Consider the following 26,779-nt stretch of genomic DNA (forward strand, 5'->3'; position numbering starts at 1 on the left):
TGTAAAGACAACTCATTATTTTCTCGAAAAAACAACGGAATTTATTCAAGATACTCATCCACATGATAAAGGAGGTCTTGAATGTGCCAAAAATATAAATAACTAATTTTCGACCAAAAACGAAGTTACGGTCTTTTGCCTTTGCACGGCAGTTTAGTATTTGCGGTTCTATGAATATGCAAATTAGCCCCGCCCCCACTCACTCACACCAGCTCACAGATCCAATTGTTGATGATTATTTACATATAGTTTGTGACGTCAGAAACATTAGCGATTTCAAACCGCAGTTTTGAGACGGTCTTTGGTTCACTGCAGTTTTAAGGAGAAAAATGGTGCAGAAATGCTCAGAAATGGTGCTGACTTATGAATTTGCACATGGTTTGTCTTAAAGCATATTAAAAACACCCCATAGACATATAAACAACATTAAAAGCTTGATTTTCACCACAGGGGGACTTTAATATAAAACAAATGGTTAACACAAAAATACATCCATACTTGGTTTAACCCACCACGACTGAGAGCAAATATACTGAATGTTTCCAGCTGAATGTAAAACATTGACAGCCCATCAGAATCCACTGACCTTAAAAGCTAGAGCATTTAAAGCGTCTGTCGACAGAAATGAAGTGTACGCTTATAATAAATAAAATAATAAATTATAGTTTGTTATAATTATCAATCTTGGTCTGTGAACGGACCTTTGGATGGAGATTTTTTTCTATAAATTATGCCAATCCAATGGCAGGATGGCATTATTTATCAGTGAAAAGTAACATCACAACCTTTGTACGTGTGTGCATTTGTGTTGAAATAGTTTGATCAAGTTCTTACACTGGAAATGTAGCAATATGAGGTTACATCATCAGAAAACCTTGACATAGATGAAAAACTTTCCTAATTGATTTGCTTTTGCTCTTTATTTCTCATTTGTCAATGCAAATGTCAACATGACTGGTAAGCAAACAATTCTCAGTGTTCTCAGTCCCACAGGCAAGACTAATTCTGGTCTTCAACCACTTAAGAGCATAACTCTTCATGGTGACCACGGCGGTGTTAACATTACTGGAGGACAAATTGTCGAAAGTGGATGAAACTCAATGAGCAAATAATTACATAACATTTGACAGCAAACACTGGCAGCTGTAATGTGGTGTGCTGTTGGTTCCATGAATCATCTGCTAATCTCGACTAAAGGTGGATTGTGGGAGTTTGCCAATTTATTTATTGGTGCATGCTAAGACAAGCATATCAGTTATCATTGATCTTATACTTAAAGTTAGGGGTTTCTTCTGAACCCTGTGACTTCTGAGAACAAATTGATCATAACTTTCCACTGAGAAGACAGCAAGTATCTGAAACAGCTGACCGAATAAGATATCTGGGTCAATGATATAACCCTGAATCAGTTACTTTTTTTTTTCACATGCAATTAAGCAAAGATGCAATTCATACTGTGAATGTGGTTTGAATACACCTCTTCTATGATGAGTGTGTTTTTTAGTTTGCAAATTAAGATTGAGTAACAAAAATTGTGATACAACTGTCCTGGTATCATAATGAAGAATAAAAGCATTAAAATGTGTATTAATAATGCCATTCATATTAAACAAATCTGGAAAGGAAAACCCTGCCTCAATATTTATTAATACTTGAAAAACAGCAAGGCAAAGTGTCCAGCAAGTCAAAGTCATCTGGTGCAACCAACAAATTCATGTATCACAATCTACAAGAAGAAACATGCAGAGAAAAAAAAAAAAAAAACTATATAATTTCCTCTACATCTGCAGGCTTCAATGAATATTACAAATAAAATGACGTGTGGTGCAGTTCCCAAAAATCTTTAAAAAATAAATACAAATATTGACAGATATTTTTTTAAACTTTAGAAAACAATGCGAAAATATGAATATAATAAAAACAAATAGGCCTATATGAAAACAATAATACAATGAAGCTTAAAATAATTATTAATATTATAAATATTATAAGAAAACTATTAAGTGAACACTCACATGTACTCAAGGTGTATGTTATGATTCTGTTCTGTCATCTTTTATTTTGAAGTTCTGTTCCAGTTCCTTTAGTTCCGGTTTACCCGTTTAGTTTTGGTCTCCTTGGTTACTGATTATGCTATTGTTTGTTCTACCCCTGTATCTACAGCCCTGTGTTTCAGTTGTTCTTTGTCAGTTCTTGTTTATATGTGGTTTACATTTCTCATATGTGTATTCCTGTGATCTCCTGAGTATTTTGGATTGTTTAATTTTAACTCCTTCATTTTCATGTGTGCTGACGACACATAACAGTGCAAGAAATTGGCCTAAATGTTACTTTTTACTTGATGGCTACCCTAAAACACCAATGTAACATTTACTATTTCAAATACCAACAAAATAGAACATTAAACATTAACAAATCTTGCTCAAATAAATGCATAAAATAACATTATTTCAACATTTACATTCCCTATCCAGTCCCATGCAAAGCATGATGAAAATACTGTTCCCAGTATCTATAATGCTACTTTAACACAAATAAAAACATTCATGTACTTTCAACTCGAATGGATTAAGTCAACTGGATGAACAAATGATTTGTTGGATACATTTTTTTTAATAAATTGAACAAGCAGCAAAATACATTTTTTGAGTGTCCTTTTTGATCGAGCTACCTGATTGAAAATTTCAAAAGGAAAACATTGACTGAAGCAATAACGTCTGAACAAGAAGCCTGATACAATTGTGTTAAATTAAATGAATTGTTTCAATAAATAAATAAAAAAATTATTTTTATAACAGCGTCAAAAAAATAAATAAAAAATAAAAATAATAAATTCTTTAGTAGTTTTTTATTGCCCCATCTATCAACCTGTATATATATATATATATATATATATATATATATATATATATATATATATATATATAAACTGATTAATGCTTTGCAAGTTCACTTTAATCATGCCTTGCCCTCCTGGAGGCCTAAAATACAGAATATCTGAACGGGGCCATCAAGATTGTTAAAAACAAGTGAAAACGTAATTAGCATGCACCTTGCATGCAAAGCAACCAAAACAACAAATAACAGATGTGTTTGTGGCTACTTTACTTTTTATAGCGTAGAGTTTGAAATCACCATATTTCTCAAGCAGAATATTGTGTGGTAGTGACAAAAGGTTTGCAGTGCTAAGACCTCTTATTCACAACACACACAGATGAAATCAAGGCTTTGGTTCATGTTTTCAAAATAAAATCTTGGTAAGGTTCAACAGCCATTATAAAAACAGTTATACAGATAGAATATCTGTATTAACACTAATCCTCAAATCTGTAGATATTGTCAACAAGATATCATTTGGATGGAGTTATTCAAACATTTAATCCAAATATTATTAAAACATTCCTATTTTAAATTAAAATTATTGTTTACAAAATGACATTGGATAGCCCAACCTTACCACCATTCCTGAATAACATTTAATTAGTGGTGCTTGCTAAGGCAAGCATCGCTATGGCTGTTATTCATACTTAGGGCTAGGCATTTGAACAAACCTTGTCCTACACTGTTTGTGGTACAGACATGAATGATACCCAAAATCATGCGGCTTGTTGAGAAGAGGTGTGCTGTTGTGATCTACTCCACTTTTCCCCTGGTGAATGATAAAATTAAAAATAGTTGAAGGAAGAGCCTGAGCCATATCTGAAGACAAGTAAGGTGGGCTCTTTTGACTTTTGTCAGTTAGCAACCTCACAGAACACCTACATGTAAGGTTAAGCCATGTCTAGCTAGGTTAAACGACACTCACATCTACTTAAAAAATGTATTTTTAGGATTATTATTGTTTTCTAAATCCTGACATCATTGTGTGCCTTGGTGGACTAAGGTACACTGGTTATAATTTTCACTTTGTGGCACATAACAAAAAGCTGATGATGAGTAAATAATCATTATTATAATCATTACTTTAACAGCATGACTGGAGTGCTGATACTTGGCACACAGAATTTTCTTCTTTTTTTTTTACTCTTCCTTTAACACTTTATGATGAAAGAACGCAGCTTTAATGTAAGTCGCTAGTGCACCTCTTGAGGCCAGAGGAGTGAGGTTTACACGCACAACTCTTACTGCCCTAAGTTACACTCACCCCCCTAAACCTCACTCCCATCCGGGTCACGGCATCACATGTAACCGGTGGCTTGCAACGCCGAGATAGGCGCCAAAGTTTAGGGGAGTTCAGAGGAGTATTTTGAAAGATTGAGTATGAGCATTAGTAATATGGCTTGTGCCTTCTTTTAAAAACAGTATGTTTTTTTTAAACAGTTATCTGGTTTGATCTCTGCAAGACTGGTACACTGCAAAATGTTTACCTAGCCAGAGAAAGCAAACATAGTTGACTGTCATGTGTTCTGTGTTGTTCTAAGCAGGAGAAATGTGTTGATACAGTTGCTCTGTCTAACGGCCTCCAGCCTTCAAAGGCCTTGCCTGTTCCTTGAACAGTTTGTTCCAAGCGGCCAAAAGTCAATCAAGAAGCAGAGCAGAGCAGTGGGAAAAAGGGGGTAAAGGAGGAAGAAAACTTTATTACTACATATTCAACCCTTGCCTGCTTCTTTTCCTCCTTTAAGTTTCCGTCTTGGCACTGAAAGCCACAGCTCTTGCCAAATACAGCTAATGTGTGTGAAGCATGAATGGTCACACACTGTGCAGAGTCTTGCAGTGCACTTAATATAGCAGTTCTGCCTAAAAGCAACTCATTTCCTCTGAAAAAAACTCTAGTGTGCTTTGCCTTTCTGTTCCCTCTAAATGCATTCTGAACGCTGGGTGACTCGGTGATGTCATTGCTACTCCACCCACTGTCCCTTTGCTTGCATTTCTGGCAGGAGAAACCAGTTTTACTGCAATCTTATATAATTATGTGGTCACATCATTCGAGAAAGCACAAAAAGGGCTGACCGGAGACATGAACTCGAATGTTGGCATAGCATTCGACAGCCTCTGAATACATCTTGCATTTAATAGTAAAGATTTAGTCTGACCTTTCAGTCTGAAGAATAAAATCTGCAGCACGTTTGAAAAAATAAAAATAAATTTTTTTTTAACAAGCATTAGACTAGAGTCTCTGCGTACATGAAAGTGTAACATGATGTATGAATGTATCTACTCCATGTATCTACTCTAATCTATAGACTACATTTTAACTTTAAGATTGTACCTCATGGTGGCCTCAAGTACTTAATAGATTGACACGTGGTTCTCTTGAGAGGGGTTTGAAACCATGTTTTGCACCACACTGCCATCTAGAGGTTGTGTTTTGAAAATGGTTACATAAGCCCATTTTGAGGAGACTGATTTAAAAATAAATAAATAATATAATTTTAAATGTTCTTTGATAACTCACAGACTACCACAAATCTGCCTGCTGTTAGAAAAATCAAGGCCTATATGCACCAACAGCAATACTAGCATTAAGATATTGAAAGAAATGGATAGAAAACAGACAGTTTAATCACCCCTGATCCAACTGTTACAATGAATCATGTTATTCCACTGTATCTCAAATAAAAGTGCACTGTGGATCAATAACCTTAAGTCTTTTTCGGTGTATAAAGTGCATTTGCATGCACCTCAAAGTTATTTAAGATAAAGGAAATAGCACATCTCTAAAACTGTACCGTGACCTCAAGCCATATTCTAAAAGGCCACTGCTCAAGGCAAATAGAATCAGGTGACAATTGCTGACATTAAAGGTATACAGTCTATTCAATTGAGCATTTCTGCTGAGCACATTATGAAGATATATGAGCAGGACAGCAGCAATGAGAAAGGTCATGGTACTTTACACAACATCTTTCTGACGTCATGGCCCCCATCTGTAGCCTGTTCTAAATCAATAACACACGATTCACCTTGTAGCAATAAAAATAAATATGTTAAAGGTACGCTTATGTAACTTTTTTTTATTCAAAATGTAAAAAATTGTATAAGGATATCATGAATCTTCTGAACCGTGTTTTTGTTTTATCCTGAATCACTCAGGATATTCAGACTATTTTAGAGTAGCCTATTCACTATTTTAAATACTAAAACTATTTTACTAGTCAAGTCAAGTCAAGTCACCTTTATTTATATAGCGCTTTTATTTATTTCCAATGCAGATTGTATCAAAGCAGCTTCACAGTGATAACATGAAAATAATACAAAAAAGTTTGTTTCTAGAAGAAAATTGCGTCATCGTCCGAGTGTAAGGCAGATCATTAATATTGCTAAATATTAAATGTCCCCCAACTAAGCAAGCCAAAAGCCAAGGCAACAGTGGCAAGGAACCAAAACTCCATCAGGTGACAGAATGGAGAAAAAAACCTTGGGAGAAACCAGGCTCAGTCGGGAGCCAGTTCTCCTCTGGCCAACGAGCGAACAGTGTATGATTATGATCCAGGTAGGTCAGAAGTCAGATTGGATCAGAACATTCAGAATATTTATCCAGGTCCATCTGGTTGGAGGTCGGAGTCATCACACCGGTATGGAGACGAGTTTGTTGAGGATCAGTGCCGATGGCTGTCGTGTCGATGAGGCCTTCACAGGGCTGATGAGGCTGGTACTTCAGGGGTGCATCATGGATGGGTCCAGGTGCAGGTCCACCATCTGATCTGGATACGGCCGGGATCCGGCGGACTGCGGTAAACCTCGGATAAACAGAGAGACTAATATTAGCGTAGACGCCATTCTTCTTTACATTTATATAGCGCTTTTCTCTGCACTCAAAGCGCTTTACATAGAAGGGGGGAATCTCCTCAACCACCACCAATGTGCAGCATCCACTTGGATGATGCGACGGCAGCCATATTGCGCCAGAACGCCCACCACACACCAGCTTACTGGTGGAGAGGAGACAGTGATGATGCCAATCAGTATATGGGGATGATTAGGAGGCCATGATGGACAGAGGCCACTGGGCAAATTTGGCCAGGATGCCGGGGTTACACCCCTACTCTTTCGAAAGACATCCTGGGATTTTTAATGACCACAGAGAGTCAGGACCTCGGTTTTATGTCTCATCCGAAGGACGGTGCTCTTTGACAGTATAGTGCCCCCATCGTTAGGACCCACACAGACCACAGGGTGAGCACCCCCTGCTGGCCTCACTAACACCTCTTCCAGCAGCAACCTAGTTTTCTCAGGAGGTCTGCATCCAGGTACTAACCAGGCTCAGCCCTGCTTAGCTTCAGTGGGCAACCGGTCTTGGGCTACAGGGTGACATGGCTGCTAACAAGTACATCAGGATTTATGGGGAGTGTTACCGGTTCTGGCTGACCTAATCTATGCTGCCTAACATTGAATTATAAAAGTCTATAATGTGTTATGTGTATGCTAGGTCAAAGAGATGTGTTTTTAGTCTAGATTTGAACTGACAGAGTGTGTCTGCTTCCCAGACAATGGTAGGAAGACTGTTCCAGAGTTTTGGTGCTAAATAGGAGAAGGATCTACCGCCAGCAGTCGATTTTGATGTTCTAGGTATTATCAACTGGCCGGAATTTTGAGATCGCAAGAGACTTGAGGACTATAATGCGTTAAGAGCTCGCTCAAGTTACTTTATAACTTTACTAAACTTTATAAGGAGTTTATCAAATCAAGAACAGAGAATGCAGAAAAACGCTATAAGAAATACAAAAATAAGTTGACTGATATATTGAGACAAGCAAAAAAGGACTATTATAATAGAATGTTGCATGAAAATAAAAATAATATAAAGGCTACATGGAATATTCTGAACAATGTAATTGGGAATAAGACTGGACGAACGGAACTACCTAAATATTTTGAAAAGGACAATAGGGTGATTGAAAATAAAGATGAAATGGTCCATGAACTAAATCAATTCTTTGTAAATGTAGGACCTAGCTTAGCAAACGAAATACCAATATCTAGTGATCAGCCAGGGGGAGTCTGGAAAAGGGAAAATAGGATTATGCAGTCAATGTATCTAGGTGAGGTGACTGAAAATGAAATATTATCTGTGGTTTATAAGCTAAAAAACAAGACCTCAACGGATAGTGATGGTATTGACATGAAAATAATAAAAAACACAATTGATTGCATTATTAAACCATTACATTATTTAATTAATTATTCTTTTACAGAAGGAGTTTTCCCGGATAGTATGAAAATAGCTAAGGTAATACCTTTTTTTAAAACTGGAGATAAACATATTTTTAATAACTATAGACCAGTATCTCTCCTATCTCAATTTTCTAAAGTGTTTGAAAAACTCTTTGTTAATAAATTAGACAACTTTATTGAAAAACATGAATTATTAAATGAAAATCAGTACGGATTTAGGTCAAATAGGTCTACAAGCTTGGCTATCATGAAAATTACTGAAGACATTACAACCGCAATAGATAGAAATAAATACACAATAGGAGTGTTCATTGATTTAAAGAAGGCATTTGACACTATAGATCATCAAATTCTCATTTCTAAATTATATACTTATGGAATTAGAGGAGTTGTACTGGATTGGTTAACCAGCTATTTACAACAACGACAACAATATGTTGAGTTTGACGGTTATAGGTCAGAATGTTTGAATATTGAATGTGGACTTCCACAAGGCTCAATTTTAGGACCTAAACTTTTTATTCTATATATAAATGAGATTTGTGAGGTTTCAAAAATGTTACACTATGTATTATTTGCAGACGATACAAAGTTATACAGTTCAGGAAATGACTTGAAAACCTTAGCTAATACTATAGAAGATTAAATGGTTAAACTAAAATAGTGGTTTGATGTAAATAAATTATCTTTAAATTTGAATAAGACAAAGTTTATGATATTCAGCAATAAAAGAAAGGAGGAGGTCAGCATATCCATAAACAATGTAAACATTGAGAAGGTGTCTGAAATCAGATTTCTAGGAGTCACCTTAGATGAGAAATTGACGTGGAAAAGTCATATATTGCATGTAAAAAATAAGATGGGAAAAAGCCTATTTATTTTGAATAAGGTTAAATACAGTTTACCGTATAATACAATGAAAATGTTATATTGTTCAATGATTTTGCCTTATTTAAACTATTGTGTAGAAATATGGGGAAATACATATCATAGCAACATTATGCCTTTATTTATTTCACAGAAAAGAGCCATTCGCATTATTTTCAAAGCAGGATATAGAGACCACACAAATCCACTCTTTATTAGGTCAGGAATATTAAAACTTAAAGACATTGTAGAATTACAAACTCTATTAGTGATGTTCAAAGATGGAAATCACAGACGGCCGTATGACTTTAAACATCTAATAGCAAGAACAAACTTGAAACAAATGTGTTTGTCTGTTGCTGGAGTAAAAGCATGGAATTCTCTAAGGAAAGATATAAAAAGTTGCAAAAATATTTTGGAATTTAAAAGGAGTTATAAAAAGAAACAACTTGAATTATATCAAACTGAATTTTGATTTTGTTTGTATGTGATCATTGTAAAACGTTTAAACAAATATTAGATATGTTGGAGTTTGGGTGATGGTGGAGGGAATAATTCTAATGCCATCTACTATTTATGTTAATCAATTTTGGGTGATGGTGGAGGGAACAATGCTAATGCCATCTACTATTTATGTTTATAAAGGGGGCAGATAAATATAAGAATATTATTCTTCCATCTGCTCCTTTCTGATCATGGAAATGTAAAGGAAAACTCAAATGAATTGTATGTGCCTTGTACAAATAATGCATTTTCATGAAAGGAATAAAAGATAAATGAAATGAAATGAAGTTCTGCGGAGCTAAACCATTTAGTGCTTTGTAAGTAATCAGCAATATTTTCAAATGTATACGATGTTTAATAGGGAGCAAATGCAGTGTTGACAGAACTGGGCTAATATGGTCATACTTCCTAGTTCTGGTAAGAACTCGAGCTGCTGCATTTTGGACCAGCTGTAGTTTGTTTATTAAGCGTGCAGGGCAACCACCCAGTAGAGCAGTGGTTCCCAACCTTTTTTTGTCTGAGACCCCCTTTTTCCCAAAAAAATATTTTAGGGCCCCCCTTCACATTTCACGAGTTCACATATTAATGAAATCTGATGTAATATTATAATGCGTATTTGGCTTGCTGTCCGGGGGGAGGGCTCCGAGCTCGGAATTCGGCCCGACCCCAGAGTACTCCCCCCTATGAATGTATAGCTCGTAGGTATCTATGAGTAGACCCAGCCGAAAGTGAGGTGATGGGGAGGCGGCGGGATGCTGAGAAATGAGGGAAGCTGATTGGATGATTACCTGAACATGCTCCTCCCGAACTTTGTTACATAAAACTTCATTTAATGATATTTTCGCTCTTGTAAGCTTGCAGCAAGGATGACAAAATACTGTATGTTGTTTTCAAACAAACGGTATGTTTACTATAAACAGATATGTTTATGCACAAATAATAGCCTAAAATATTGAAAATACAATAACAAAAACATTAGTAGGCCCTTTGTAATTTAAAAATGTAAGCCTAGGAGTAGCCTATAAATTTGCCCTATTTTAAATGCAATAACAAAAATATCAGTATTCACACTTGTGTGTAGGTAAAAAAAGAATGAATATAGGCTATTACTAAATGACTTATTTGTGAGGCTTTATCAATGTGAGGCTTTACTTTTGAGGCTTTTGGCGCTATAGCGAGCGATAACAAACATGCGTTTATTAACATAATAATGCGTCTTTCGGAAGAACATATTGTAGCCGGAACAACTTCTCTCTCTGTGTTCGTCTCTATGGTGCGTCTATGACGAGTCACGCAGGTACTGGGCTACTCCGCAGCGGCAGCGATCCGAACCAGGGTAAAATAGTCCCAATGTAATCACTTATTATAGGTGTACCATAGTGATTCAGGATAAGACAAAAACACGGTTTGGAAAATGGATTCATGATGAACTCGCTTATTATATACATTTCGAACAGAAAAAAGTTAAGGACTTTTATTTAATGCAAATTGCTCAAAACTTTTCAAAATATGACGCGACCCCCCACAGAGCTCGCTGAGGCCCCCTTGTGGGCCGCGACCCCCCTGTTGGGAACCGATGCAGTAGAGCATTACAATAATCTAGCCTTGATGTCATGAACACATGAACTAACTGTTCCGTATTTGTCAATGAGAGCATATGACGTAATTTAGATTTATTTTTAAGATGGAAAAATAATTTTTAAGATGGAAACTAGTAGCCCTAGTACCTGCATGACTCGTCATGTACATAAACAGAGAGAAATAGCTACAATGTTCTTCCGCAAGACGCATGCAATTCTGTTTATTGCGTTGCGTAGGCCGATCGGTGTCTGACATCAAAGTACCACGAGAGCAATTCAAAAGTATACAGAGCCGTCTGCTCTCTAATCGCTCTTGCGGTTCTTTAATGTCATACACCGATCGGTCTATGCAGTACCACTTCAATTCGAACACATCTCATAATTTCAAGATGACAACATGTCATTCTACTTGGAGCTTTTCCAGCTCCACCTCTGTGGATGAGTGGAGGAGTTTGACCTAATCGGGTTTAGGGATAGGGTTATGGCAGGGGTGACCAATCCAGCTATGGAGGGCCGTTGTCCTGCAGAGTTTAGCTCCAACCCCAATTATACACATCTGGACCAGCTAATCAAGGTTTTACTAGCCCTCTGGTCCTCTTCGCGTGTCGGTCAAAAATGTCCGATTTTTTTTTTTTTTTTTTGCAAATAGCTAGAGAGCAGCCCCTCGAATTATGCTTCTTTTTTTTTTGGCAACACTATCTGCAGCAGTCAGGTTGGCGCTCTCAGATAATTCCCAGTTTAGAATTTGTAATTACTAGTTTTATGAGGACGAGAACTTTTACGAGACTTCAAAGTTGCAGTCTAGTAATAACAGCAATTAGGACATGACATGAATGCACCCTCATATTGACATTAATAGTGTTGCCATAGAAACACATAATTACGAGTCTAAGGCCATTAACAGAATGTCATGTGTTTCGGTCATTCCTGGTATGATGGCCTTTTGGCCATCATGAAATGTGGAAAATTAAACTCAGTTTTTAAAATAAAATGTTGTGTAGTCATGATAGGGGAATGTGAAACTTTTGAAAAATTATTTTGGTCAACCTTGAGTAAATAAATGTAACCATATTAAACAAAATAAATGAAATGGGAGATCAAAAATTCCCACCCTATTAGGGACATTCTATTGTTATTCTAATATATGGGCACTGTGTAAATTATCTTAGAGAAACGCATGTACCTTTGTCCCTTTAAAAGCATATCAGTTAATACATTTTCAGAAAATATGAATATTGTGTATGAATTGTTCTTACTTTCTCACAAACACATAATTTTACATTTTTCGTTTTCAGGTACAAATGCCTAAAAGACATTTTGTTTACTTTTTAAACTACTCATAATTTCATTTTCACTGAATTATTAGCATGTTGCTGATTTTATGAAATAAGTGTTAAACAAAAACAAAACAAAAAAACAATGCTTAACATGTACAAAGTGATAACAGAATGGACAAAATAATGGACAAGTGTTAAAGAATGGATGGATGGATGGATGATTTCCTATGTCTCACATACAACCAGTTATATTATTACTTTAGTTTGAACTGGATTTAGATGGGAAACAATAATGTAAACATTCCCAAAGAAATTTAAATACACCACTTTTTCAACTTTAAACATACATTACTTTTGCAATCACTATCACACTCAGAGATTGCATGGTCTTTAAAATTGTAATTTTAAAACTATGATTTTTCTACTAACTTTTACAAAATGTCCCTTAACAGGGTGGATGTACTAGGTTGAACACATCAAATTTGACAGATAAAATTGGTTAAAAAAATAGACAATTAAAATAAGTTTCAAAAGTTGTTTTCCCTCCAAAGAAGTGATGGCAGCTTTATGATGTGATGTTTTTCCAACTTTCATTTAAAGGGAAAGTGGTCAAAATAACAGGGTGGACATTAAATTGAGGGACAAGCAAAAAACCTTGATTATAATTGCTCAAATAAATGTAATAATTGAAAAGAATACATACATTAGATAGAATATTTACTGATATGCTTAACAATAAAAAAAATAAAAAATAAAACAAAACACGGAAAAAAATCCCCAATGGTAAGTGTATTTATCGTGAAATTGGGACGGGGACATAGGCAAAATGGTGATATGCCTACATGTTGGTTCAAAAAGCTGTAAAATGTCTCTCTCTCTCTCTCTCTCTCTCTCTCTCTCTCTCTCTCTCTCTCTCTCTCTCTCTCTCTCTCTCTCTCTCTGTCTCTCTCTCTTTTTTTTTTTAAAATGAACTTTTAATGAACTCAAATGGTGTTAAGACCGGTTTAAAATATTGTCCGGCATTTTAAGGCAGTAAGATCATCATGACATGAGCTTTACTGAGTGGGGACACAAGAGGCACCGAATCCCGGGAATGACCTGTTTTTTACCATTTTTACACATGGATCATGACGTTACAACCGAATTTCAAAGCTATTGAAAAGTCAACGTAAAATGTTTAAATCAAAGGACTTATACAGTTATCTCTTTAAAGTTTCCTTTTACATATATCACAATTAGTAATACAATTGTAACTTGTGTATTCAGAAATAACATAATTAGCAGGATATATTTCATTTAAATATTTTTTTTCTCGGCGATACATGACTTTTATTTTGAAAGGCTTCATAGATTGTAGCCATATGAGGAAATGTTCACGTCACTTCAACCACCACATCAGTTCATAATGTAGCTGCTAGCTAGTGAAAATAGATTTATCATTCAGTATGTATTTCGAAAATCAACGGTTTTTATTTCAGAGTTCACTGTTGTGGATTACCACTTCATGAGCGATTTCAGCACCAAAGGGCCCTGAATTGTCTCTTATTTTCGGTTTCAGCTGTCTAACTTAAACAGGCTAACGCAGTTAGACACATAACAGCTTTTGTTTCTCAAAGATGAGCTCTTAGATAAACAGTGAAATATCTAAGATCATAAACACACAGCAGCAGAAGTATGGATGAAAAATACAGCAGTAATGTCATCTCCAGTGGGAAGCTGGGGCGAGTTGAGGTTCCAGATGCCAGGTAAAACAAGAGTGTCTAAATATTACACTAAAATAATACTCTTAGAGTATTACAGTACTATGGCAGTAACTTACCACGTTACACTGATGTTATGAGGTGGTGACGCTGGTTTTACCACGGTAGCATGTTTAAAGATAAAAATACCTTTTTGTAAGTGCTGATGTGTTGTAGTGGACCGTGTTGTAGTGGACCGTCTTGAATGACTTACAGAAAAGTACCTTATTTATTCTTGTTGGAAATGAAATACCAATAAATACCATTGTATGTTGTAGTACCATACATATAAGTACCATAATATGACTATGTGATGCATCCTGACACTACCATAGTATCACTACAGTACTTTTTGAAAGATTTCTGCATTTTTTGTTCACCACATTCAGAGAATACTTTGGTATTACCATGATAGTGTCCAAAACCTATATCATTGCAATGTTTTCCATGGTATTTTATGGTAATACCATTGTAAGAATATCTCATCTTTATTTATCTACTTTTCTACTTTTTCAGACTGACCCGGTACATAGTATTACTCTACTTTACCAAGCTGCTGAAGGCTTTTGGGATATTTGAGTCATATGATCTCCTCAAAGTTGTGCATATTGTACAGTTTCTCTTTATTTTAAAAATGGGGTAAGTAGTGACATCACACATGTACATATTAAAGAATACAAGTGCTCATGATTGTTTATTTTCATTATTTCTGATTATATAAATACCTTCTCTTTTCTGCATAGGTGTGCAATGATATTGGTTTTCTTTCAAAAGCCATTCTCATCTGGAAAAATGATCCCCAAGAGACAGGTACAAAGTTATTTTAATTCTAAGCAGAAAAAAGAAGAAATTGCCGGTGCAACACAGATGTCTGATGAAGATGTAATTTTACATCGAAACGTTAGTCATTGTTATGCACCTTAAATTAATTAATTTAATTTAATTTGGAGATGGTGGTCTAGTGGGTTAAACCACTGAACTGGTAAATTGAAGGTTGCTGGTTTGATCCCAGCAGTCACCACCAGTGTGTCCTTGAGCAAGACACTTTGCTCCACGTTGCTCCAGGGGGATTGTCCCTGTAATAAGTGCACTGTAAGTCGCTTTGGATAGAAGCGTCTGCCAAATGCGTAAATGTAAATGTAAATTAATTAATAAGAAGACATCTGTGTTGCACCGGCGATTTCTTTTTTCTGCTTTGTTTTGTCCTGCCTTGGTTGCACCGGATTGTTGTGGATTGCAGAAGTGCAGAGAATCTTCTTTTTTAATTATTTTCAATTCATCAGTTTTAAAACTCTTACCACTTAAAGGGTTAGTTTAACATAAAAACTTGCCAAACCCCTTTGTTTATCTTCAAAACGCGTGAACATTTTTAATATTCTCTCATCCTTTTAGTCCATCCTTTGAAAGTCCATGGAACCAGAACATTCCACACATTAAAACATTTATACAAATATTGTTAAAGTGATCCAAATAAGTGGTTTAATCCAAATCGTCTGAAGAGACATGATTGTTGTGATGAACAGATTCAGTTTTGGCTTTTATTCACTTAAAAATTAATCAATGCACATATTTAGTTGAAAGTCAACTGTTAGCCACTTGCCAAATTCAATATTGGTTAATGTTGATGCATTAAAAGTTACAGCAATAATAGCATTAAATGCTCATTCTGTATATTATGGAAGTACAATGGATTGCAAATGCCATTTCATGTGGACCTATTTTGAACATGGCAGCCTGATTTCATCTGTTTAACTTCTGATTTCAGTGGATAAAAATACTCAAGCATGCTGTCATGAGCTGTGTCATTTCCCTGTTGGGTTTCTTTGGGTTGACACTCTGTGGGCCACTCAGGTATGTCTTTGGTCGAAAATAAACGTGTTTCATTATTTTTGTTCTGTTATTTATCAAACATTTGGCCTAAACTTAAGTGATTTCTTTCAGGACCCTTTTGCTGTTTGAGCACAGTGATGTGGTGGTGATTTCTCTCCTCAGCGTTCTCTTTACCAGCTCTGGAGGGGGACCTTCTAAGGTCAGAAATGTAGAGAAATCATAACCATATCTCAGAATGAACCATATTTACCAGCTTACACATTTCCATGTGCTCTTTTTTTTATTTTATTTTTTTATATAGACAAGGGGTGCTGCTTTATTCATAATTGCTGTGATCTGCCTTTTGCTCTTTGATAATGATGATCTCATGGCAAAGATGGCAGAGCACCGTATCCTTACAACTGTAGCAGAAATGTGTGTACACTGTTATTAAATCCAGGTGAAATCTGTAATTTCTACCTCTTTAATGACACCAGCTTGCAGGCAAAATGGCAACAACAACAAAAAAACAACTGTTTTCCGACTAAACGAAAAGTTATTTCAAACTCAGAGCTGGATAAACATTTTATTTTTTGGAATGACATTTACAGATTAATCATTCACAATATCATCATGAATGTGTATTTGGAAATGTTTACTTTTTGGTTTTATCTACAACTGTGTGCTCCTTAACACAGTCTTATAGCTGAGGGGCACCATGACAGTGCTCTCACCCATGCGTTGTACACAGGGATTGCCTTTTTAGGTGTGGCGGACCACAAGGTGTGTTTTTGATCATTTTTAAGAAAAAGTTTTTAAGAGTGTTTTGAGTACTGACTCCGATGAAGGAACAGTGGTATCATTGTGATTAACTCTCATTTTCTGAGCAGGGTGGAGTGGTTCTGCTGGTTCTAGCTCTGTGCCTGAAGGTGGCTTTCAACACAGCATCTAGAAAATTATCAGTGGAGATTGGGGGCGCAAAACGCCTATATGCTTTATCTAACCTTGTGTCGGCTGTAGTTCTGCTGCCCTGGGTCATAGTGTTGTCTGCAACCACTGAGGTAACAACCAGCAGAAATTTTGTTTTCTGCTTAACCAGGGGTCCAGTAGAGGGGATCAGCAAACTTTCAAAGGGGGCCTCAAAATTACTTCAAATAATTTTAAATAAGCTAAAATATTTCTTATTTTAGTTCATCCATTCAAGAACTGTTTGTTTCCTTTAAACAACCCGGGTTCCATTGGAAAACCGCGATATACGAGGTAGCCTAACTTTAAAAGTGTGATTTCTAGACTTTGAAAAGTCATGTAAATGAATAAAATCTTAAACCGTTATGGCCATTTTTGTCCATGAGACATTATTTTGGTCCCTTTTCCCAGACGAGAAAGACTACAGATTCTAAATGTGTTTTATCAGTTAAGTTTATTTTGTCATTGTCATTGGGAATCAGTTAGCATTGAGAGTACAGTCAGTGTAAAATGATTAAAACAAAAACAGTGAACCATCTTCAGATGCATTAGCCTTGTCATAAACACTTAAAACAATACAGAAAGTTCTTACAGACACTAATGAAAGCTCCTTTTTTTAAATGGAAATCCTCAGAGTAAGGTGGAATCCTGGTCTGGCCTCATCTTGCCATTTGCCATGATCATCTTCTCTGTGATGATTCTGGACTTTTACGTCGAGTCCATCTGCACCGCAAAGCTGGAAACCTCACGCTGTGCTCGATATGGCTCCATCTTCCTGTTCCTCAGTGGCCTGGTGCTGGCAAACTTCTGGACCCACCCGCTAACCGACCAGCTCAGAGTGATAAGTAAGCCAGGAAACAACCAGCAGAGTAGCACTGAGCATGTGCTGTCTGGTGGAGTGCTGGTCAGCGCCTGCTTCTTCATCATGGGTAAGTTAATATCTCTCATAGAAGATTTAATGCAAAAAAAATTATTTGAAAGATTTATATATTCCCCTATCACAGAACCAATCTGATATGTAAATGTAAAGTGTACGATAGGGTGTAGATCTCATAAAAAAAAAGTGGAAGAAGTAAAAATGATCATCATGGTGTTGTAAATGTTAAAACAGGTTGTTAAACTACATCATCAAAAAGGTGTAGATGTAAAACTCATTGAAAGTACCACATTTTGCTTTGTCCTTATTGAATGTACCATTTGATGTTTTCAGCTGATAGCATACTGTCAGCCCCTTCTTCAAAAGGTCAGAAGGGAACACTGGTGGGTTATTCCCCTGAAGGAACTCCTCTTTATAACTTCATGGGTGATGCGCTTCAGCACACGTCCCAATCTCTGCCTCGCTTCATCAAAGACTCACTCAAACAGATCCTGGAGGAATATGACTCACGGCAGATCTTCTACTTCCTCTGTCTCAATCTGGTACATGGCCTCTTCAACTCGTGTGTTTACTATATTTTGGTCATGAAGTGTAGAAGATGCTCAGTTTAAGTGCTTTATTTTTAATTGCTTAAAATGTTTGTTATTTCTTGTCAGACTTACAGAAAAGGATTGTATGATTCAAATGTTCATAAGCTTTAGAGCTTTGTGACAGCAAAATATAATTGAATCCCCTCCCTTCACTCAAATTGTAACCCCCATGACCTACTTTAACTGCCTGTCTGATATAACGTGCCTATACTTTAAACAATGACCTACCTACTTCAACAGTATATTGATAAGAGTTGTGTTGATCTTTGTTCAGGCCTTCACATTTGTGGAGCTCTTCTATGGTGTGTGGACCAACAGTCTGGGGCTGATCTCTGATGGCTTCCACATGCTGTTTGACTGCTCGGCTTTGGTCCTGGGGTTGTTTGCCGCCCTCATGACCAGATGGAAAGCAACAAGGATATATTCCTATGGGTAAGATAGTGCTGCTTGCTAATTTCAGTATAACTTATTTGTGAAATGAATTCACATTATACATTTGTAAGCGAGCAGACTGATTTGTCTTGTGGACGATAAAATATTCCGAAATTGTTTTTGTTTTCTTAATTGCATTTACACTCACAGTTAAGACACTTGTGATTGCATGTTCATTAAATGTCCCGCAGTGAATGTAGCAAAATTTCATGTGGAATTGAAAATGCATTCCGAGCCGATTCCGATGCACGTACCCGCCCCAATCCCGTCAATCACTGCGTGTTTTGAAGCGCTGAAACAAGGAAAAAACTAAACAACTGAGGATGACAGTACCAGACTTTCAAGTTGTTCCAAACACAACCATGTCACACAGAAACATGCGCTTCATTGCTAGGAGACACATGAAAACTAAAAACAAGATTTGTTGTGGCAAAAATATCAAACATATCTGATATCCTCCGACTGGATGGAATCATAGTCTGAAGCTAAATAAATCTGTGTCTAAGTCTGTGCTCATAATACACTACACGATTTTTGGTGAAATCTTTTACCTCTTACTGCGCAAAATCTGCAGACTCACTATGACTCTCAGAAACTACTGTAGAATCGTGTAGTGTATTCCAGCTTTTAAGCCTGGGACACACCAAGGCTTTTAGACACGCACTCGCAAACTTCCCTAAGCACTTCCCCTCGGGGTAATCCCCGTCGCCATTTTGAAGTGTGTTCCACTTCGTGAAGTGGACGAGGGAAGTTTATATGGACAGACCCTCATCCCCTCAAATTTTGACACAGGGAGCGAAGCTATGCCGATGTACACTTCAAGCAGCTCAATATCCCACAATTCAACTTGATTGTGACATCACAGTAGATTGCACTTAACTGTAGTGTATGATATATTAATTATTTTGAGAATTATTCGCATAATAGTGTACAATATATTAGTTATGTTGAGATTTAATCTCATAATCAAGTCACTTCTTCACTGTGAACTTCTTCACTGAGAAAATAGAAAGCATCAGAACCACAATTGTAAACGTTCAATCTTCAATCGCGCCTTATAATTCAGCTTCAACTATCACCCCGCAAGAACAATTACAGTGCTTTACAACTATAGAACAAAAAGAGTTAAATAAACTTATCACTTCATCTAAAACAACAACATGTTTATTAGATCCTATACCAACTAAACTACTGAAAGAAGTGTTACCTGTAGTGGAAGAGCCTCTCCTCAATATTATTAACTCGTCTTTATCTTTAGGTCATGTTCCAAGAACATTTAAACTGGCAGTTATAAAACCTCTCATTAAGAAACCACAATTAGATCATAATAATCTAGCAAATTATAGACCCATTTCAAATCTTCCATTTATGTCTAAAATATTAGAAAAAGTGGTGTCCGCTCAACTGGGCTCTTTCTTGCAACAAAATGATATCTATGAAAAGTTTCAGTCTGGATTCAGACCGCATCATAGCACTGAAACTGCGCTCGTTAAAATCACAAATGATTTACTTTTAGCTTCTGACCAAGGCTGTATCTCAATACTAGTTTTACTTGATCTTAGTGCTGCGTTCGATACTATAGATCATACATTACTCTTAGATCGACTACAAAATTATACTGGTGTTCAAGGACAAGCACTAAGCTGGTTCAAATCATACCTATCTGACCGCTACCATTTTGTCTATTTAAATGGAGAAAAATTGATCATAACTCCAGTAAACTATGGAGTGCCGCAGGGATCTGTATTAGGCCCTCTGTTATTTTCAATATATATGATGCCACTTGGAAATATTATAAGGAAACATGGAATTAGTTTCCATTGTTATGCTGATGACACTCAAATATATATTTCATCACGGCCGGATGAAAACGCTAAATTTTCCAAATTGACAGAGTGTGTTAAAGATATAAGAGATTGGATGACGCGTAATTTTCTTTTATTAAATCCAGACAAGACAGAGGTAATACTTATCGGTTCAAAAAAACGCCCACAAAACCTCGCACAATATAACTTTAACATCATAGGATGTCCTGTTACTTTATCCTCTACAGTAAAAGACCTGGGTGTTATACTCGATTGCAACCTGTCTTTTGAAAATCATATTTCATATGTTACAAAAACAGCCTTTTTCCACCTTAGAAACATTGCTAAGCTACGTAATATGCTATCAGTTTCTGATCCAGAAAAGTTAGTTCATGCATTCATGACCTCGAGACTGGATTACTGTAATGCTTTATTAGCTGGTTGTCCTGCATCCTCAATAAACAAGCTAGTTAGTCCAAAATGCCGCCGCTAGAGTTCTTACGAGATCAAGAAAATATGATCATATAACACCGATTTTATCATCACTGCATTGGTTACCTATAAAGTTCCGTATTAATTACAAGGTATTGCTACTGACTTATAAAGCCCTAAACGGCTTAGCTCCAGTCTATTTAACGGATCTTCTATCACCCTATAATCCATTGCGCTCTTTAAGGTCACTAAATTCAAGGCTTTTGGTCATACCTAGGATATCCAGAACCACCAAAGGAGGGAGAGCATTTTCACATTTGGCTCCAAAACTCTGGAATAGTCTTCCTGATACTGTTCGTTGCTCAGACTCGCTCTCACAGTTTAAAATTAGATTAAAGTCTCATCTCTTCAGCCAGGCATTCATATAATCCTACAGTTCAAACTACAATCCGGCCTCTAGCTCATAAATGCCAGAGGAGAACTGGCCCCCGACTGAGCCTGGGTTCTCCCAAGGTTTTTTTTCTCCATTAGGTCACCTGATGGAGTTTTAGGACACCATTAGGTCACTTGATGGAGTTTTTCGGTTCCTTGCCACTGTTGCCTTTGGCTTGCTCAGTTGGGGATATTTTGGGGATATTTAATTTAATTTTATCAATCAATAAATTCCTCTTGAAACAAACTTTGTTGTATTATTTTAATTTAATACTGTGAAGCTGCTTTGATACAATCTGTATTGTGAAAAGCGCTATACAAATAAACTTGACTTGACTTGACTTGACTATTTATATAGCGCTTTTAACAATATAGATTGTTTCAAAGCAGTTTTACAGTGGTAATAGGAAATTACAGTAACAGAGATTGTTTTTGCTTTATAGCAGCTCTAGAATAAAGTTATTGTCCAGCTAAAGTTAGTTTTAGATTGATTGATTCACTTCTGTTGTAAAGAAGATCATTAGTTATTAACTTAGGGGCCGCTTACATGACACCGTTCTAACAGAAAACACTCAGCGCGCTCCGGCCCACTCATTTGCAAAAAACAGTGCCTGGTGGCTTGAGAACGCAAACCCAGGATATAGATTCCAAGGTGCAAGCCTTGAATTGTTTTGAAAAAAAAGGTTATCTCTGCGCAAACCCGCGAAAACGCTGACGGCGTGCACATGCGCATCACGTGATTAGTCTATAGTAGGTATGCGCGTTTGAATATATATGTGCGCAGGCGTGTAGTCTTTCTTTACAAACCAACCCTCAACAAACTACTTGTCTGGCCTTAATTATTTATCGCTTCCGCTGATAATAAATCAGCTCCATACTGAATTTCAGAATAGAAATTAAGATCTTTTTGATGAAATCTTAGAGCTTTCTGTCCCTCCATAGACAGCTATGCAAATAGCACTTTGACGCTTTAAAAAGTTCATAAAGAGATTGTTAAACTATTCTGTATGAATTGAGCAGTTTAGTTAAAACATTTCTGAAGAGACATTTATATGATGAACAGAATTGAATTTAGGCTTTTGTTTTATTCATATATAAACATTCATCAACTCACACATCAGTCATGGTAAACGGAAGCCGAAGCATGTTCACTTGACATGAGAGAACCAATGAGGTTCAGTCTCGTGTGTTACACAGCACGTTTGAGCTTCAGCAAGAGGTTTGTTCTCGTGCATCAAGCAGGTTCAGTTGAGCTTCTGTTTAAGTTCTTTGATCGAAGTTTAAATGTGAATAAAAGACTAAATTCAGTGTTCATCATATAAAGCAGTTGAGTCTCTTAAGAAAATTTGGAATAAACCGCTCAATTCATATGGATCCGTTTTACAATCTCTTTATGAACTTTTTGAAGTGTCAAAGTGGTAGTTGCGTAGCTGTCTATGGAGGGACAGAACGCTCTCAAATTTAATCAAAAAGATCTTCATTTGTGTTCTGAAGATGAACGAAAGTCTTACGGCTTTGGAACGACATGAGGGTAATTAATGACAGAATTTTCATTTTTGCTTAAGTCGAACTATCCCTTTAAATTAATCCCTTTCCCATAGAAAGTTTGGTCCTATATCATAAATTGTGTTTCTAGTATCACTTATGGAGTTATGGCTGTGTTTAACCTGTAAACCATGCGTGTTGTTGTTTTGATTCTGTTCTTTACAATGAATTGATCAAACTGGTTCACAAAACATGTCTGATTGATTCATTAACAAATCATTCTGAATCAAAAGTTATTTTTAAAAATGATTGATGGAAAATACATGGGAACTCATTGGTCTGGGAAGTCTGGGAACCCTGATTACTGGACATAACAGAATTGTGTTTTGTAATTTTTGGTGCTGTTAACAGTGTGACTTTTCTCATTTCAGGTACGGTCGTGTGGAGATCCTCTCTGGATTTATCAATGGCCTGTTTCTCATGGTCATAGCTTTTTTTGTGTTTGTGGAGTCAGTCACCAGAGTCATCGATCCACCAAACATCAACACAGATATGCTAACGGTATGTACAGCTAACCTTCAGGACATTGTTGTCAGGATTGACAAAGCTATTGCCAAGTTGGTATCTTGAATTAAAGTTATGCAAAGTTTCACACATGAATCCTGTCACCTCATGCTCATGCTTGTCCTTGATCCATTTGTTCCATAAAGCCAGTGTCGGTTGGTGGACTGCTTGTTAATCTGGTGGGCATCTGTGCCTTCAGTCATGCACACTCCCATGGGGCCTCCAAAGGTAGCTGCTCTGGGCATGAGCACGGCCACTCGCACCATGGGCACGGGCACGGCAATGCAGAACACAGCCATGGAGGACATGGACACAGTCATGGAGGACACGGTCACTCTCACGGCCACGGGCATTCCCACGGGTCTGCTGGAGGGGGAATGAATGCTAATATGCGAGGTGGGTCTGTACTCTGTAATGAGTATTATTTGTTTTTATTATAGACATGGCAAGGTTAGTTAATCCAGAAATGAAAAGTTTATTATCATTTATCAATCCTGATGTTTTTCAACCTTTTGAAGATGACATTTCCTTATCCTGTTTGCAGGAGTGTTTCTACATGTGCTTGCTGACACACTGGGCAGTGTCGGTGTGATTATATCCACCCTTCTCATTAAACAGTTTGGATGGCTGATCGCAGATCCCATTTGTTCACTCTTCATTGCCACACTGATTTTTCTCAGTGTTATTCCTTTGTTAAAAGACGCCTGTGAGGTTCTTCTCCTGAGAACGCCACCTGAAAATGACAAGGAGCTTAACTTTGCGCTTGAAAAGGTATGAATAGAAAAAATATATACATTGCCGGTCATATGTTTGGAACGGTTAAGATGATTTCTAAAGAATCATGTGACACAGAAGGCTGGAGTAATGGCTGCTGAAAATTAAGCTTTACCATCACGTCAATAAAGTAAATTTTCAAATATATTAAAATAGAAACTGTTATTTTAAATGGTAATAGTTCACAATATTACTGTTTTTACTGTATTTTTGATGAAATGCAAACTTGGAGAGCATAAGTGACTTCTTTCCAAAGTATCTTTCAAAAATCGTAATTCCAAACTTTTGTCTGGTTAACATTTTTGGATTACCAATTGAATGCTTTACATTGCATATAATTTAATGCTTCTTTGTTTGTCTAAGATTCAGAAAATAGAAGGTGTTTTATCCTACCGTGATCCACACTTCTGGAGACATTCTGCCAGTGTCATTGCTGGAACCATCCATCTCCAACTCATGTCTGATGTAGTAGAACAGCGAGTTATTCAGCAGGTATGAATGCTACATCTTGAACAATTGATTGAATTGAACAATTGTTTACAAATTTACAGCAATTTGTTTGGGCTTTCCAAGGCTTGTATTACCATTTTGCCTAAGGATTAAACATTTAAGCCGTGTTCCAAATAGAGGCTGCATCCTTCGGAGGACGTGGACTTCAAAGGCCACGCCTTCGAAGTCCGCGAAGGTCAGACCAAACGTGGTTAAATGGGACGTATAGCCTACAGAAGCAACTTTGACAGCTGCCGTTGATGAGCAGCAGTAACATTTTGTACTGGACTTTTTTGAAAGTTATATTCAAGATGTCTGAACATGTCAGAAACCAAAACAACGTCACAACCTTCCTAAATATGTTCACCGTGGTCCATTTATGTACATAATAAAGAGTATAAACTAGGGGTGTCCAATACAGCTCCCTAGATGGCCACTGTCCTGCAGAGTTTAGCTCCAGCTCCAATTAAACACACCTGAACCAGCTAATCAAGTGCTGAATCCGAAATCGCCCCCTATACCCTCAAATAGGGCGCTATTTGAGGGGACAGCCATTTATTGTAGTGCTGTCCAAAACCACAGTGGACTTTGAGTGCACTTATTCAATCCCACATTGCACTGCAATAACGAGTGTACAACCGATGTACGCTCAACGGCTGTCCGAATTCGCTCACTCATTTTTATTGCTAGAAACATTCAGGCAGGTGTGTTGAGGCAAGTTGGAGCTAAACTCTGCAGGGCAGTGGCCCTCCAGGAGCAGGATGACTGATTTACATTTGTATCATTAGATATTCAAGTAAGTTAAAATTCAATACTTACATTTAAAAGTGCAATCCAGCAATTTATCTAAAAAAATAATAATCCTGTCATCACCGGCGCTTAATGAATTCTGAGGTAGGCAAGGCCGCGAAGGATCCATCTATTTTATCCTTCATTGCCCGGGAAATTAAGCATTTCAATGCCGCATTTGAAGGCGCTTTTGAATTGGGACAGCCTGTGTCGTGCTGCTGTGGCGCAATCGGCCTTTGAATGTGGCCTTTCGAAGGATGTAGCTTCTGAATTGGGACACATCTTTAGTTAGATGTAATTTTAATTTATTTATTACTTAAACTTAATTTCTGGTGTCAGATGTTGTGTATAATATCTTTTATTTATTTATTTTTTGGTTGATTCATGTATTGGTTTTATTGTTTTGGCCAAAAACAAAGTAACTTACTGACCAATTTGTATTGTTTATACTGATTTTTTTTCTCAGGTGTCTGCCGTGTTGAAGGATGCCGGTGTTAATAACCTGACTATACAGTTGGAAAAAGAGGCTTACTTCCAGCACATGTCTGGCCTAAGCACTGGATTCCACGAGGTTTTAGCCATGACACAACAGATGGAATCCATGAAATATTATAAAGACGGCACATGTATCATGTAAACTCTTGTTTTAACACATTTACATATTAAGAAATAAAGGGATCTAAGGTATAATTATAATCTCCTCATTTTTTTATTAAATTTTTTTTTTAATAAAAATGAATTTTATGATGGGGCACCCTCTTTAAAACATTTCATACTGCATTTTTGTCACATTCCAATCATTTCCATTGATGCAATCAGTTTTTTTTTCAACCATACATGCATATAAAATTGATTTATTCACTGTAATACGGTGACATAAATAAGTGAACACACGAAAGCCATATTTTAATAATACCCCTTTTATTTCATTAATTAATAATGTAGTATTAACAGGCAAGGCATTAGTCCTTATTTGTAGGTTGGCAGGGCATATGAAATCACACAATTGTTTAGTTTTTCTAATAACGAAGTGTGGGATCAAACAATAAATACATGTATCAAACCACTGATACAAATGATAATAAATAAAAATAGGTTGTGCGCTTTACAATTATAACACGTGGAAAATTATTATTATTATTATTATTATTTTGTGGTACTGGGGAAACCATTTTTTTTTTAAGTCGAGGTTTATCTGTAATGTTCAACAGCAGTAGGCCTACTTATGTCAATGAAAGGTTCATCACTGAAAG

At 36.6% G+C, this 26,779-nt stretch overlaps 1 protein-coding gene and 1 long non-coding RNA gene across 2 annotated transcripts in view; one reads left to right on the plus strand and one right to left on the minus strand.

The window, feature by feature from the left end:
• The window catches only part of LOC309500004, a 368,298-nt gene that overhangs the window by 244,253 nt on the left and 97,266 nt on the right, over positions 1-26,779 (minus strand). The gene's annotated exons all lie outside the window — the stretch shown is intronic.
• Positions 13,704-26,276, plus strand: slc30a5 (solute carrier family 30 member 5). Its single transcript, XM_082171424.1, has 16 exons — positions 13,704-14,088; positions 14,599-14,721; positions 14,826-14,892; positions 15,848-15,933; positions 16,024-16,111; positions 16,214-16,301; positions 16,598-16,674; positions 16,782-16,952; positions 17,492-17,786; positions 18,068-18,276; positions 18,599-18,756; positions 23,342-23,471; positions 23,621-23,870; positions 24,019-24,245; positions 24,612-24,740; positions 25,993-26,276. The coding sequence occupies exons 1-16, from the start codon at positions 14,018-14,020 to the stop codon at positions 26,161-26,163; spliced, it is 2,340 nt and encodes a 779-aa protein (XP_082027550.1). The 5' UTR covers positions 13,704-14,017; the 3' UTR covers positions 26,164-26,276.

Source organism: Leuciscus leuciscus (assembly GCF_965113295.1).
Source record: "Leuciscus leuciscus genome assembly, chromosome: 5".
Lineage (NCBI taxonomy): Eukaryota > Metazoa > Chordata > Actinopteri > Cypriniformes > Leuciscidae > Leuciscus > Leuciscus leuciscus.